Source organism: Tigriopus californicus, chromosome 8, assembly GCF_007210705.1.
Source record: "Tigriopus californicus strain San Diego chromosome 8, Tcal_SD_v2.1, whole genome shotgun sequence".
NCBI classification, from domain to species: domain Eukaryota; kingdom Metazoa; phylum Arthropoda; class Copepoda; order Harpacticoida; family Harpacticidae; genus Tigriopus; species Tigriopus californicus.
The window spans coordinates 7,789,159-7,801,306 of NC_081447.1; the positions used below are offsets into that span (position 1 = coordinate 7,789,159).

Consider the following 12,148-nt stretch of genomic DNA (forward strand, 5'->3'; position numbering starts at 1 on the left):
ACCTGTACCTTTTACTACAATAAATTTTGGCTAAGCGCATGTGTCAGCCTTCATGGCCTGAATTTGTGATTCTGCCATTATATCCTGTTTTTGCAGATACGAACGCGACCGTTCTACTTTGTTTGGTGTTTGAGAAGCTATTGGCTCGCGACTGGATCAATTGGACCATGGGATGTACCTTGCACGTGATCAACCTGATTTCACTCCTGGTGGTTCCTCCCGTGGTCATTAATCTCAAATATAAATTCATAGGACCAGGTAAGCACTTGTCACCGACACAGCGGGTATGGTGCAAGTTGATTTAAATCCTGAAGTAGATATTGTATACGGTACATGCGAATTTAGTATATTATTTAAGAGCGGCTTTTGCCCTATTGACTAGATTGACAAAGCATTGGGCAGTCTTTCAATAACAAAGAGACAGAGTGAGACGCAGATGTACGAATTAGGCACTAATACAGTTTTGTAGGTTCAACCTGTTGTGCACCCAAAAATTTCCTTCGTAATGCCTAATGAACAGCATTGCCACATTCGTCACTAATACGTAGAATAGAGGCTCTTTATGTGGCGACATTTTTTGGTTCAATTGCATGCTCCGAAAACGAGAGCTAATCCGAGGGAGGGATAACACAAAGTCCTAAAGAGTTTTTCTTAATCATTTTGTGGCTAACTACAAACATATCCAAATGCTTGCCAAGCCTTTTTATAGTCTGTCTTCCCTTGTCATTTTAAAAGCAAGGTGAGGAGCTCACCGAAGTTCAGCCGAAAAATACGCAACCCGGACATGAAAATGTAGAATGTACGTTGAAAAGAGCTAGAACATGAATATTTCATTACGGTCTATTTCATATTTGGGTTGTGGAGGAAAATGATAGCAATCCTTAATGGCTGATATTGTTGCACAACGTGCATTTTACGACGTTTAAGTGAAAAAAATCCTGATTTCTTTTAAAGGGATGTTGTAATTGTGATCTCTCTGCCTTCAAAAGAGAATTTAGTTTTTGTAACGCTCTTCCATTAAATGTGTGTTTTATAAGGAAAAGTGAAACGTATGTTCAGTGGTAATATTTGACAACATATTTGATTGTGTTTGGGAAATAAACATATAGATTTGATTTACTTAATTTACAGCAAATCCGATCGATATAGACCTGGCCGATTCGTCAGGAGTGTCAATCTTGATCTAGGTTTATAATATACCGGGTGGCCGCGGAATTGCGTCCAATTTTTCATGTAATTGAGCACTTTCGATAAAAAGTTACATTTATGATTTTTTTTAGTACAAGGATGCCTAAATCATGACGCAAGGTGTGTGAGCAAATTCAATTCCATATTTCTGCCCGTTAAGATGATTTAGCTATTGCAATCATCGGCCGCGTATTCACGGTCACCCGGTACACTTGGAAGTGAGTCCTTTTCACGTATCATATTGCCCCTCTTGTTTGTATTTCATGTTTGTTGTCGATCTAATAACAATTTCACGTCACCACATGATCATTGTTTTGCTTGGGCATTATAATTATACCTAGACTTGAATTCTCACGAGTGCTTGTTTGCCTGGCGGAAGCAATATCTGTCTACTTTCATGAACACTATTCGGAATTTTGAATGCTCTAGATGATTGATACAACAGTCTTTGTTCCCAATTGGTCTGCCCAATTGGATCATCTAGCTTTGAATATAGAGGGGAGAATGTATTTATCTACTCTATGATATATGGTTTAATATCAGCAGGACAATATTCAAGTGCAGCTATGCAAATGAACATTAAGATCAATTCAAAAATGAAAAACATTCTTGGTTGAGCTTGTGTACATTGTTCCCTCAACTACGAATGGATGCAACCATCGTCAATCGATCATGAGCAATTTCAATCCAAAGGCCGAGGATTTCATCAGCGGTCAAGGTTTTGATTTCGTGTTTCAGTGACGTTTCTTTTGGTTGTGATCATGAATTCCGTGGCATTTTTCAAGCTTTGGTCTTTCGCTGATGCCAATCGAGTGTATCGATTGAAGTATCGATCGGATACCTCGAGAAATAACCAAAATCTTGCTCCCGTCCCCATGATCAATCAAGAAGGCAGGCTATTCTACATATTTTGTACATTCAGTTAGCTGTCTTCAACATCTATTGTATACATATATAGTAGACACTTTCTGGCATCATTCGTCCTTATTTTCTTGTGCGCTTTTTTTTACAAAAGGTCACCAAAGTCTGAATCCTTTGTTCTGACAATTTTCTAACGTCATGGATTAACGTACAAATGCACTTACATGTCAACAAAACAACTCTTCAAGTTGTACACTTTTTACTGACTATTCTCAATTACGGCTTTTGAAAGCCAAGCAAAACATATTTGTCATTCTAGACCAACACATTTTAACACACGATTGTGTCTCTTTTCTAACAATGTAAGTGCCTCATGGTCTCATGTTATTATGTCAACGGAATCTTTATTCGGTCACTAAATTTAAGGTCAGTCACAGGCATAATAGGTACAATACGTAGGCATTGTAGATCCGGTAGCAGGATTTAAGTCAGACTTGGACAATTTTTTCACCAAAATTCAAAAATCAAACCTACATTCAAGGGCTAGCCAGATCTACCAACTCTAACTCGTTGGTGAATCAGATATTGTATAACGTTAAGTAAATGATTGTGTTCGTCTTGAAGTGCTGTGGATCTCATTCCCAGTACAAGTAAGGAAATCCGGAAAAAAAGTTCTGGTCCAAGCAAGATATTCAATTTAACATGCGAGACAAGCATTCCTATTGATCAATCGTTGATTGAGACCCAACATAAGAAGTCGCCGCCATTATGAGAGGGTTCAAAGAGTAATTAGAATGCCCACAGATAACCAATATCAAACATCCAACTCATCCTCTGTTTCTAATTTGCATTTCTATTGACTAGCATACTACGCAATACTACTGTAATTCCTTCCCATCCACACTTCTCTCCGTCTTTCTTTCTCTTTTCATTTGTCTCCCCACTTCATCCATTCATACAGTCAACGCTACCATCGTGTGCAGTGTGTACTCCATTTTGCTTCTAAAATTGGTCTCGTACATTCAAGTCAATTATTGGTGTAGGAACCACACGAAACATGCCGAAAGGTCATTCCAACGTGGGGTGAGATCACCTTCTTTGGCCGAGATGTACACCTCGGTGAGGTTCAAGCTTGGTATGTATTTGCGACTGTCAAAATCGTTGATATCACTCTTACCTTTTTCCAAATATTCAAGAATTCCTTGACAATCAATCCTGGGGAAAAATTGCACGACACAGAATTTGACATGGCCTGCTTTTTGCTGTATTAATTTCTCATCACGCCCTTCCTGTGATGAACTCTGAAAAAAAAAACAGAATTTGCTCACAAAAGAGATCTGTCAATTTCAGTTTTCGCAAATTTTCCCAGTTCTTTCAGGCCCATTTCTATCATTGAGCTTGAATTACGATCATTAACTGACCTTTCGTGGAACAAAATATGGACTCATTTTAGGCGGGGCAGTAATGGGACGACGAGGAAAAGAAGAGATAGTTCATTATCCGGAAAATCTCGGAATCATGGATATCTATTATTTCTGGTTAGCTCCAACCCTTTGCTATGAATTGAACTTCCCCAAAATGCAACGGGTACGGAAACTGTAAGTATGGCACAAATAACTTATTTTGAAGCATTTAGTATCTCATGTGAGACGATGGTCCTGAGTTTATGAACAGATACCACAAATGAATATCTGTGACAGTAGTGCGAGTTGTGAATAAATTTGGTCTTGGATGGAATATCGTCCCAGGTTTGGCTATTTGAGTGCATTGGAAACGCAATACAAATCATCCACTATTACACTTGCTTATTGGACGTTAGGCACAATGGAAACTTATTTCAATGGTACTCCAGAGTCTTCTTTATCCAGGCCAAAATTTGCGAATGATCACGTATAACCCCTTGCTTTCCAGAAGTTGCTCAATTGAACAATTTTTAAGTGGACCACTCAAATTGTGAATTTTTTTATATGTAAAGCTAATTAACCTGAACTACGATTTGACTTTGCCAAACAAGCACCTCGTGTTTCACCTTCAGTAAAAAGAGCTGGAGTTGTTGATAGAACATATTCTTCTGAAGCAAATACTTCAAAACAAGCTGTTGACCTTTTAGGTCGTTGTCAAATCTTGCACTTCATCTGGCCCTTTTTTTCATCTCAAAGGGTAGTGATGGTTTTAGACATTATTTAATCAGTCGCTCCACTATCGAACACATTCGCTTTACTTGATAAATTGGTGTTAAATCTAAACATCGTTTAATAGGCAAACGTTTATATTTTCATGATTCAGCTCTTTGCTTTTAAGCTAAAACTGTTCTTTGATACACTGCCTCTCCAAAGTGAAGCATATCCTAAGGTCATTGCAGTTCTGGGACACCTGAGTTTTGAAATGCACACTTGATCCACTTTAGAAGAAGTTAGTGATAATTTGTACTATAATGAAATGAATATAATGCGTGGAGCATTCACCCTTTAATCCACATCATCATTATAATGCCGTCAGATCTTTCGTTGACACTGGGAGGACTTCCCTATTTGGATTCATGAATTGTTCTTGTTTTTTTTAAGCTTTCTCATGAGACGGGTTCTTGAAGTGATTGCTGGCACGAATATCGCTCTGGCCTTGATTCAACAATGGATCATTCCAAGTGTGGTCAACTCCTTAATTCCTTTCTCCGTGAGTCACCTAACAATCTTCCTTTAAACACATGTATAATGACCCGACAATCATACGGTAAACGGTCCTTGCTTGTATCTAAGAACATTGCTACAGTCCCAATGTTTGGACGAATGTAACACGCTTTATCTTAAGCTATGATCTACAAGTGTGACTTTTTTGTTATTGTCCATCCTAAATGAATTTCTAGCTAGAAAATAAATAAGGAATTTTAAACTCTATTTTGTATCCATGCAATTTGATGGGTTAAGCCCGCATTCTTAGGTTTTCGTATATTTCAATTCAGTAGTCATTGCTTTTTTTATTCGATCATATAATAAAAGCTCTCCTAAAACGGAGGTGGTTGATTATTAACATGCCATGCAGTATAGTTAATTATTTATAGCCAAGAGCAAATGGTCGAGAAGCAAACCAATTTTCTATATCTTTCACAGAGACTGGAATTTGGAAATGCGGCAGAAAGACTTCTAAAAATCGCCGTACGTATACGCAAGCCGGTTGTTACATACGAAAGAAAAGACCCAATAAATTCGAACTATTTGACTTCTCGTTTCAGATTCCCAATCATTTGATCTGGTTGACTTGGTTTTATCTAATTTTCCACTCATTTTTGAACACGATGGGCGAAATCCTGGGCTTCGCTGATCGCGAGTTCTATCGGGACTGGTGGAACGCCAACAATATTCTCACGTTTTGGAAGAACTGGAACCTGCCCGTACATCGTTGGTGCGTTCGCCACATCTTCAAGCCCGTTCTGAAAAGCGGTTACTCGGTACAATCAGCCCAAGTGATTGTTTTCTTCATTTCGGCCTTCTTCCATGAATATCTAATCTCGGTTCCTCTCCGGGTCTTCAAGGTGTACGCCTTCATGGGCATGTTCTTACAGGTGCAAAACTAGAGAAAATTGTCCTCTCTTGGGAGGACGTGAGTCTATCATAGTTATCCCATATATGTTCTAACACGCGTGGCTTGATTTCCAGATTCCGCTGATTTTCTTGTCCAGTTGGTTGGAGCGTGTGGCTGGGCCACGAGCAGGAAACATTTGCGTGTGGCTATCCTTGATCATAGGCCAGCCTTTGGCCGTTATGATGTACTACCACGATTTTGTGGTTGAGCATTATGGTCGCGAACTCATCAACTATTTTGGCCAACTGGACGCCTAGGCATTCGCGTGACATCGTCGATCCTGAAGCGGATGTATTTTAATATCTATCAATCATTACGTATAGTACAGGCGTGTCTTATCAATTGAATAAAATGCATGCTTGATCAATGTTCAAACATAGAAATAGGTTTGACCTAGGGCTTAGTTGCCTTTGCTATATTGCTTTGATTTGACGCACAAAATAGATATCCTCTACTGACTAGAAATATGTGCAATGATTTCATGTAGTGCTTATGTAATGGCTCAACTTTACATGATGAGGACAGACCATTTTGATTGGGAAGCAATCAAAGTGTTGTGGAAGCATCTTGAAAGCAACAAATTATTCCCCGAATCTTTTTTAGTTTTTCGTCATTACTCATTGCATGAACTTGATAAACTCTAAAATGTATTCGAATGCTGACCCTATTCCTTGCATGGCAATAGGAAAAAAATCCATTTTGATCTTGATCAAATGGGCATTGATCCTTCAAAAGCTTGGACTCATTTTTAGTATGTCCTACATGAGCAACAGGTATTGATGGGACATTTATGTTCCAGTTGTCAATTTATCACATAATGAAACAAGGTAGAAGGATGAGTGAAATGCTTTAACTTTGAGCAATAGGGAGAAAAGATTGAAAGAAAGTGAAAGCATAGAGCAAGGGAAAGTCAAATCGAACTTGAATGAATCCTACGTTGAGATGTTTTTTGAACGTTAAAAAGCATTCAAAAATCCTGCAGTACAACTGTGACTATTGTTTCTACTCTGCCCTTTGCTTCACAAGTTGAACAGAGAAATTGCAATTGCAACTAAAGGAAGGGCCAAGATACTATTAAAACAGAACCGATTTTTAGTATCAAAATCAAAATTACCCCTGAATATTTGAGTTCGGCCATCTGTCAAGGTTCTCTTCACACAAATCATACTCATTTTACACTACCAAACTGAAAGGAGTGAGTTTTGCGAAGCCACCATAAATTGTCTTTGAGCGGGATAAATAGTGTGTCAAGAACCTTCGCAAAAGATTTTAGATATCCTCGATAGCCTCTGGGAATAAGTAGAATGGTAGGAGTATACTGTAGTTTACTTGCCGTTCTCCCCTACCAACCATGATCGAGTTCATCATAGTTTGAAGGTTATGGTGGTCGCAAAATAAGGCCATATCGAGCAATACGATAAGAACTTCTTCTTTGGTTGTTCGTTTAAATGTCTTTTAAGCACCTATAGAAATGCTCAATGCTCTCAGACTTTTTTCTTAAATTCGAAATGAAATGATGGCCGTTACTTCTAGCCATCGTATAAATTGATTTGGATTTCGCACAAAGTGTTGTGAACACTCTGGGTAGGGTACTTCCCGTAACCTACTAATTCATGTCATTTGGATGGCCACAAATTGCAATTGCATAATTGTAATTTCAATTAGAATTACATCACAAATCTGATTCCAATTCTCAAAAGGGCAGGAGTGAATCTTGGATGAAGAAAAGATTATACCATTGTACATGATTTCTCGATCCAAGATCACTCTTCGGTTCAAGCAGTTGAGCACAGGCATCTACGTGTAAGGACTGGTATCAAAGATGCCAAATTCTGATAGCCACATTAGTTTGTGCATTACCATTACAAAGGCAAGGAGAGTTGTTTGTCATATTCTGATATGATCTAAAATCCTCAGTACAGTGCTAGCCTTTGAATATTGGCTTGATCAAGAATTTGGACGAGACGCTTGCCCATGTCTGACTTACAAGATACTCCTGGCTCAACACCTACACTACGTATTCCCTATGAACATTGGAAGGAAGTAGCTTGAACAACGAAGGAGCCCAAGAAAAATTAGAGAACGACTTCATTGTTAGAACTAACCTTGCTTTTTGAAGGTGGGCAGTGCTCTCAAAACGCATGTTAAGCCTCTATAATCACCACAAACCTGACCCTCAAACCTGGGTGGGGACAAATGTCGATCATAGACCCTTCTATCCTTCTCTAAACATTATGTAGTCCCAAGTTCCCTCGCCTCATCCAATACGAGAGCTCTCTCATTCGTCATCAACTCATCATACCTTCATTCAATGATGTTTCTAGAAGGACCAGAACATCCCCCGGAACCGGAGAGACCATTCATTAAGTGGCTGGCTTCCAGGTTGCCTTTCGCATTGAAGAAAGATCTAACCATTCTATTAGCCGATTCTGCTGCAGTAAAACACCACAACACACTCAATTTTTACTCTCTTATGTTTCCTCTCCTATGATCTAACCAGTGACGAGCATAATAGAATGTCAGATTTAAATCCTCTGAGAATAGAGATGAACGAACAATCAAACATTGAACAATCGACGAGTGAAAGCGGCCGACGCAGGCTGTGAAAAAGCGGGTTGAGAGGTTCGCTTGTAGAACTTGCGTCTCACCGGGGCCAACGGACGGACTGTGGCCAAATTACGATCCAAACAACATATTGGCATGGATGGATGGCTGTGCCCACTGCACTGCAAGTCACAGGGACGTATGTACATGTACACGTACATGTTGTATACATTGATTGGCTTGACTTCTGCTCCGGAAGGAAGGCAGGCTCAAACTGAGACTCAGAGACCCTACCAAGGGAGAGACAGAGTGGTGAGGACCGTGTACACGCCCAAGGAGGGACATGTCCCATTTCATATTGCATGCCACTGGTCGTCCGCCCGGACTGCTCCGGCTGCCACTCACTGTTTGTCTCCCAGGGCCGGTCAGTCCCCACCGACTGGTGAAGGCAAGAGTGGCTGCTCGATTGGACCCGGGTCTGGTCCAAGACCGTGGTCCTTCGTTGCTCGCCGGCATTCAACGACGAGGCCTTCAATGTCCGTCCAGGGGGGTTTTCAGTTCCGGCCGTCCAGGTTCTGACACGCCCGCACCCGTGGAGCCCGATGCCACAGCGAATCAGACCCTACAAGTGGGCTTTAAAGAAAAAGGTGCGGCTCATTTTCGGCGTGTTCTGGTGGATTTCTTGTTCCACCTGAGCAGGACCTATTAAACCTCAAGCTTCTTTCTCCATATATGATTGGGCTGAGCAGCCAAAGAGAACGTGAAGACGGCCACCTACGGCAGTGTGATCGTAATCGGAGTGGGCATTACGGCTGTGGTCTTGTACACCGTGTTCAGCGAGCTCTTTTCCTCCAGTTCACCCGTCAAGCTTTTTCAAATGGCCTCGGAAAAATGCGTCCAACATCCACGGGTGCAAGACCTATTGGGTGAGCCCATCAAAGCCTTTGGTGAGGAAACCCGTCGAGGTCGACGAAGGCACGTCAGGTGAGAACCGACTGAGTCCACCCCTCCTTCCTTCCTTCCTTTCCTCTCGCCATTTGACCTTTAACCCGCGTCTTAAGAGCATGGCATTTGGCTAATTGTGCAACCAGAGATGGTCGTCCAACTAACCTTCCAATGCCTCCAAATTGAGGGACAATCAGGCACATATCAAGTGGAGGAAGGGCCGAGTGGTTTTGTTAAGTCCAATCGATTGTACCAGAGAGAATGCCTTTGGGTCCTTTCCTTTTCATAATATTCATTGCTCAGCACCTTAACTCAGTAGTGATCTTGGTATATCTTCAAAGGCCGATGATACAAAATTAGTTGCGTTAGGAACGCTAGGATTCTAGGAGCTTGCTAGAGGACCTAGATAAAATCTACCCTTGGGTAATATAGTATTAGGGCCTTGAACGAAATAACATCTCGCTATATAGCCTTTGAGTAGGTAGCGCAACTTGGATAGGACCAGACGGTGAATGAAAAGTAGAAGTATTTTCTGGGAGAGACGAGCCATCCAACGTCCAAGCACGCTCAGGCCCTGGATTATGGTCCTCGTTGTTGTCTCAATGTGATTTGAATTGGAGAGATCCCAAGAGATCTCATAGCTTAACAACAAGAGGATGATTTGGCCTCATTTATGTTCTGTCCCACCGACATAGTGGGCTTGGGGCGAAAGGGTACAGCCCTGTGGTGATCCATCCACAAGTTCCAATGGCGAGAAGGCTCCACCATCAATGGTGACGATTTGATAACGTTCCCGTAGAAAAGACATAACAAGGGCAACAAATCCCATGTCATTGTAATTCTCACGATTTTGAGCTTGCCACAAGGGATATCTTCATCCGTAGTGTCAAAAAATGTATTCAGGCCGAGCAGCGGGCCACCCTCATATGAATGGCATACGAGCTCTTCCCTCCATTTAATCAACATGGACAGGACCGCTGTCAATATTAATCTCCTGGCCTGAAAGCCATGCTGAGTGTTAAGATTCAGCCCGTTTGTCTCGGCAAATTCTACCATCTGGTCCCAAATGATTGATTCCAAAACTGCACTTTTTCAAAAGCATCCATGAGCTTTGTCCCCACCCAGGTTTTATAGTCAATTGTAGTGATTGTAGCGGCTTAACATGAGTTTGAGAGCACGGGCCAGCTCTATAAAAAACAGGTTAGTTCGAACAAAGAGGTCCAACTCTCTTCTTTATCGGGCTCTTTCCTTGTTTCCTTTGCTTCCTTCAAATATTCGCAAGGAATATATATTGGCGAAGATTCAGTGGCCAGTTTAAAGTCGGACTTTAACAACTTCCAATTCCAAGGCTAGCCAAATCAGTTGTTTTTCATTTACATTCAAAGTAAGGCTTAATAAGTTCAAAAAGTGAACAACATCAAATTGAAAGTGAAAATTTCTGATCTGGATCTCAATCGTAATAAACCTTGAAGTAATCATACTCTAACGTCATAAGAAAATCTGTGGGTCATTTGGTCCCTTTCAATTGCAGCCATGTTGAGTATGTAGATAAGGAAGGACGGAAAGGTATCCGGGTTCAGTTCTATTTGCAAGGACTCAGGAAACGGGGCACGGCCCAGATTGATGCCCGAGAGGTGAGTGCGCAATTGATCATTATTAGGCTAGCTGAGTTTAATCTATGGCGTGCGTGTTTCGAATCCATGTTCCAGGATGAGTCAGGCTCCATGAAGACCAGGTTTATCATTGTCACGGCAGATGACTTGTTAGCAACATCGGTCGTGGTTGAGGACAATCGATAGATCACTAAACCGTAAAAACCAGGCATGAAATTACATCCAATGCCATCATCGGAATTATACATCCTGTAACTTAACCAGACGTGGGAATATATCAAGAACCCTATTATTGTGTCCTTTTGTACGAGTATTTTATTTTAGTGTTGAAAAATGCCCAGGTTGATACGTTTGCAATCGATACCTAGATGTGGACGAATGCCCCATTGCAAGTCTAATATATACAATTTCTTCCGAAGTGCGAAAAGTAAAGATTATCTCGATTTAGCGTTATAAAACATATTTTACATTTTTTTTTTAATCCCCGCTACGCAATGCAGACAATGATAAACGGATAGATAGGTAACTATTGTAATATGATCGAATTTGTGTGGTTGTTTGCCAAAGAATACTTTCATTTGCTAAATTGAATTTTAGCAGTAAATGAAGCATGAAATGCTAGAATGCCAACCTTCTCCATTTGTGCCATCCTGTTGTTTTTAGTAAAGTTTTGAGAGTATTTTTTTCTTTTGACTAGCGTAGACATCAGATTGAAGAGATAATCAAACCAGTGGGGCCTGGTTTCATTTTGTGACTCCGGTAAAATTGCGTCATTTCAACCTTTCATCTCTTTGTATCAAGTCTCTTTGACCAACAGCTACACATCGGCCAAAACGAAAGAAGAAGTGCGTCAAGGCTTGATGATATCGGCAGCTGAAATCCTAGAGTTCACGAAAGCTTCTCGCCTCGCTGCCAATGCATCAAAAACAAAGTTTCTCATGTTTGGGAGATCCATGGATGAGCCATTGCAAATAGAAAACGCTCTAATAGAAGAATCAACTGCCGAAGTGCTTCTTGGTTTCACTTTCAGCAAAAATCTATTTTGGAAGTGCCATCTAAATAATTTGGAGCCCGAGTTACGGAAGAGAATCGGAATTCTGCGTCGCTTAGCTTGGAAGCTTCCATCAGTGGTGGTCGCGGAAATGATTGAACCACTTTTTACATCAAAACTCAGATACGGAATTGAGGTCATTTCAGACGCACTCGACTCGAATGATCCAGTCTTGAAGAAGATACGTTCTCCCTGATCCCCGGCCATGAAAGCTGCCTTGAATATACCAACAAGAAAACACGTGGAATATAAGGAGCTTCTACAGAAAACAAACCAGGTTTCTATAGACGGTATTGCAATGCGTGCGATAAGTCTGCTGGCTTGGCATTGTGGAAAAGACTGGTTAAATCATCCCCTTACAGCAGGA

The 12,148-nt window shown here is 40.9% G+C and overlaps 2 protein-coding genes across 3 annotated transcripts in view; both read left to right on the plus strand.

Moving 5' to 3' along the window:
- The window catches only part of LOC131885263 (diacylglycerol O-acyltransferase 1-like), a 25,330-nt gene extending 19,335 nt beyond the window's left edge, over positions 1-5,995 (plus strand). The window contains exons 5-11 of one of the 2 annotated variants that reach the window (XM_059233231.1): positions 97-258; positions 1,927-2,079; positions 3,503-3,647; positions 4,614-4,722; positions 5,157-5,201; positions 5,279-5,608; positions 5,703-5,995. In XM_059233231.1, coding sequence (XP_059089214.1) covers positions 97-258; positions 1,927-2,079; positions 3,503-3,647; positions 4,614-4,722; positions 5,157-5,201; positions 5,279-5,608; positions 5,703-5,885 — 1,127 coding nt within the window. In that variant the 3' untranslated portion in view covers positions 5,886-5,995. Of the gene's footprint in view, positions 1-96; positions 259-1,926; positions 2,080-3,010; positions 3,185-3,502; positions 3,648-4,613; positions 4,723-5,156; positions 5,202-5,278; positions 5,609-5,702 lie in introns of both variants that reach the window. The other variant, XM_059233230.1, reaches the window with a different exon arrangement.
- Positions 5,996-8,345: 2,350 nt separating this feature from the next.
- LOC131885270 (mitochondrial import inner membrane translocase subunit Tim21-like) lies at positions 8,346-11,027 on the plus strand. The gene is made up of 4 exons (XM_059233279.1): positions 8,346-8,819; positions 8,922-9,156; positions 10,649-10,751; positions 10,827-11,027. Exons 1-4 carry the CDS (start codon positions 8,516-8,518, stop codon positions 10,914-10,916), a joined length of 732 nt encoding a protein of 243 aa, XP_059089262.1. The 5' UTR covers positions 8,346-8,515; the 3' UTR covers positions 10,917-11,027.
- Positions 11,028-12,148: the final 1,121 nt, after the last annotated feature.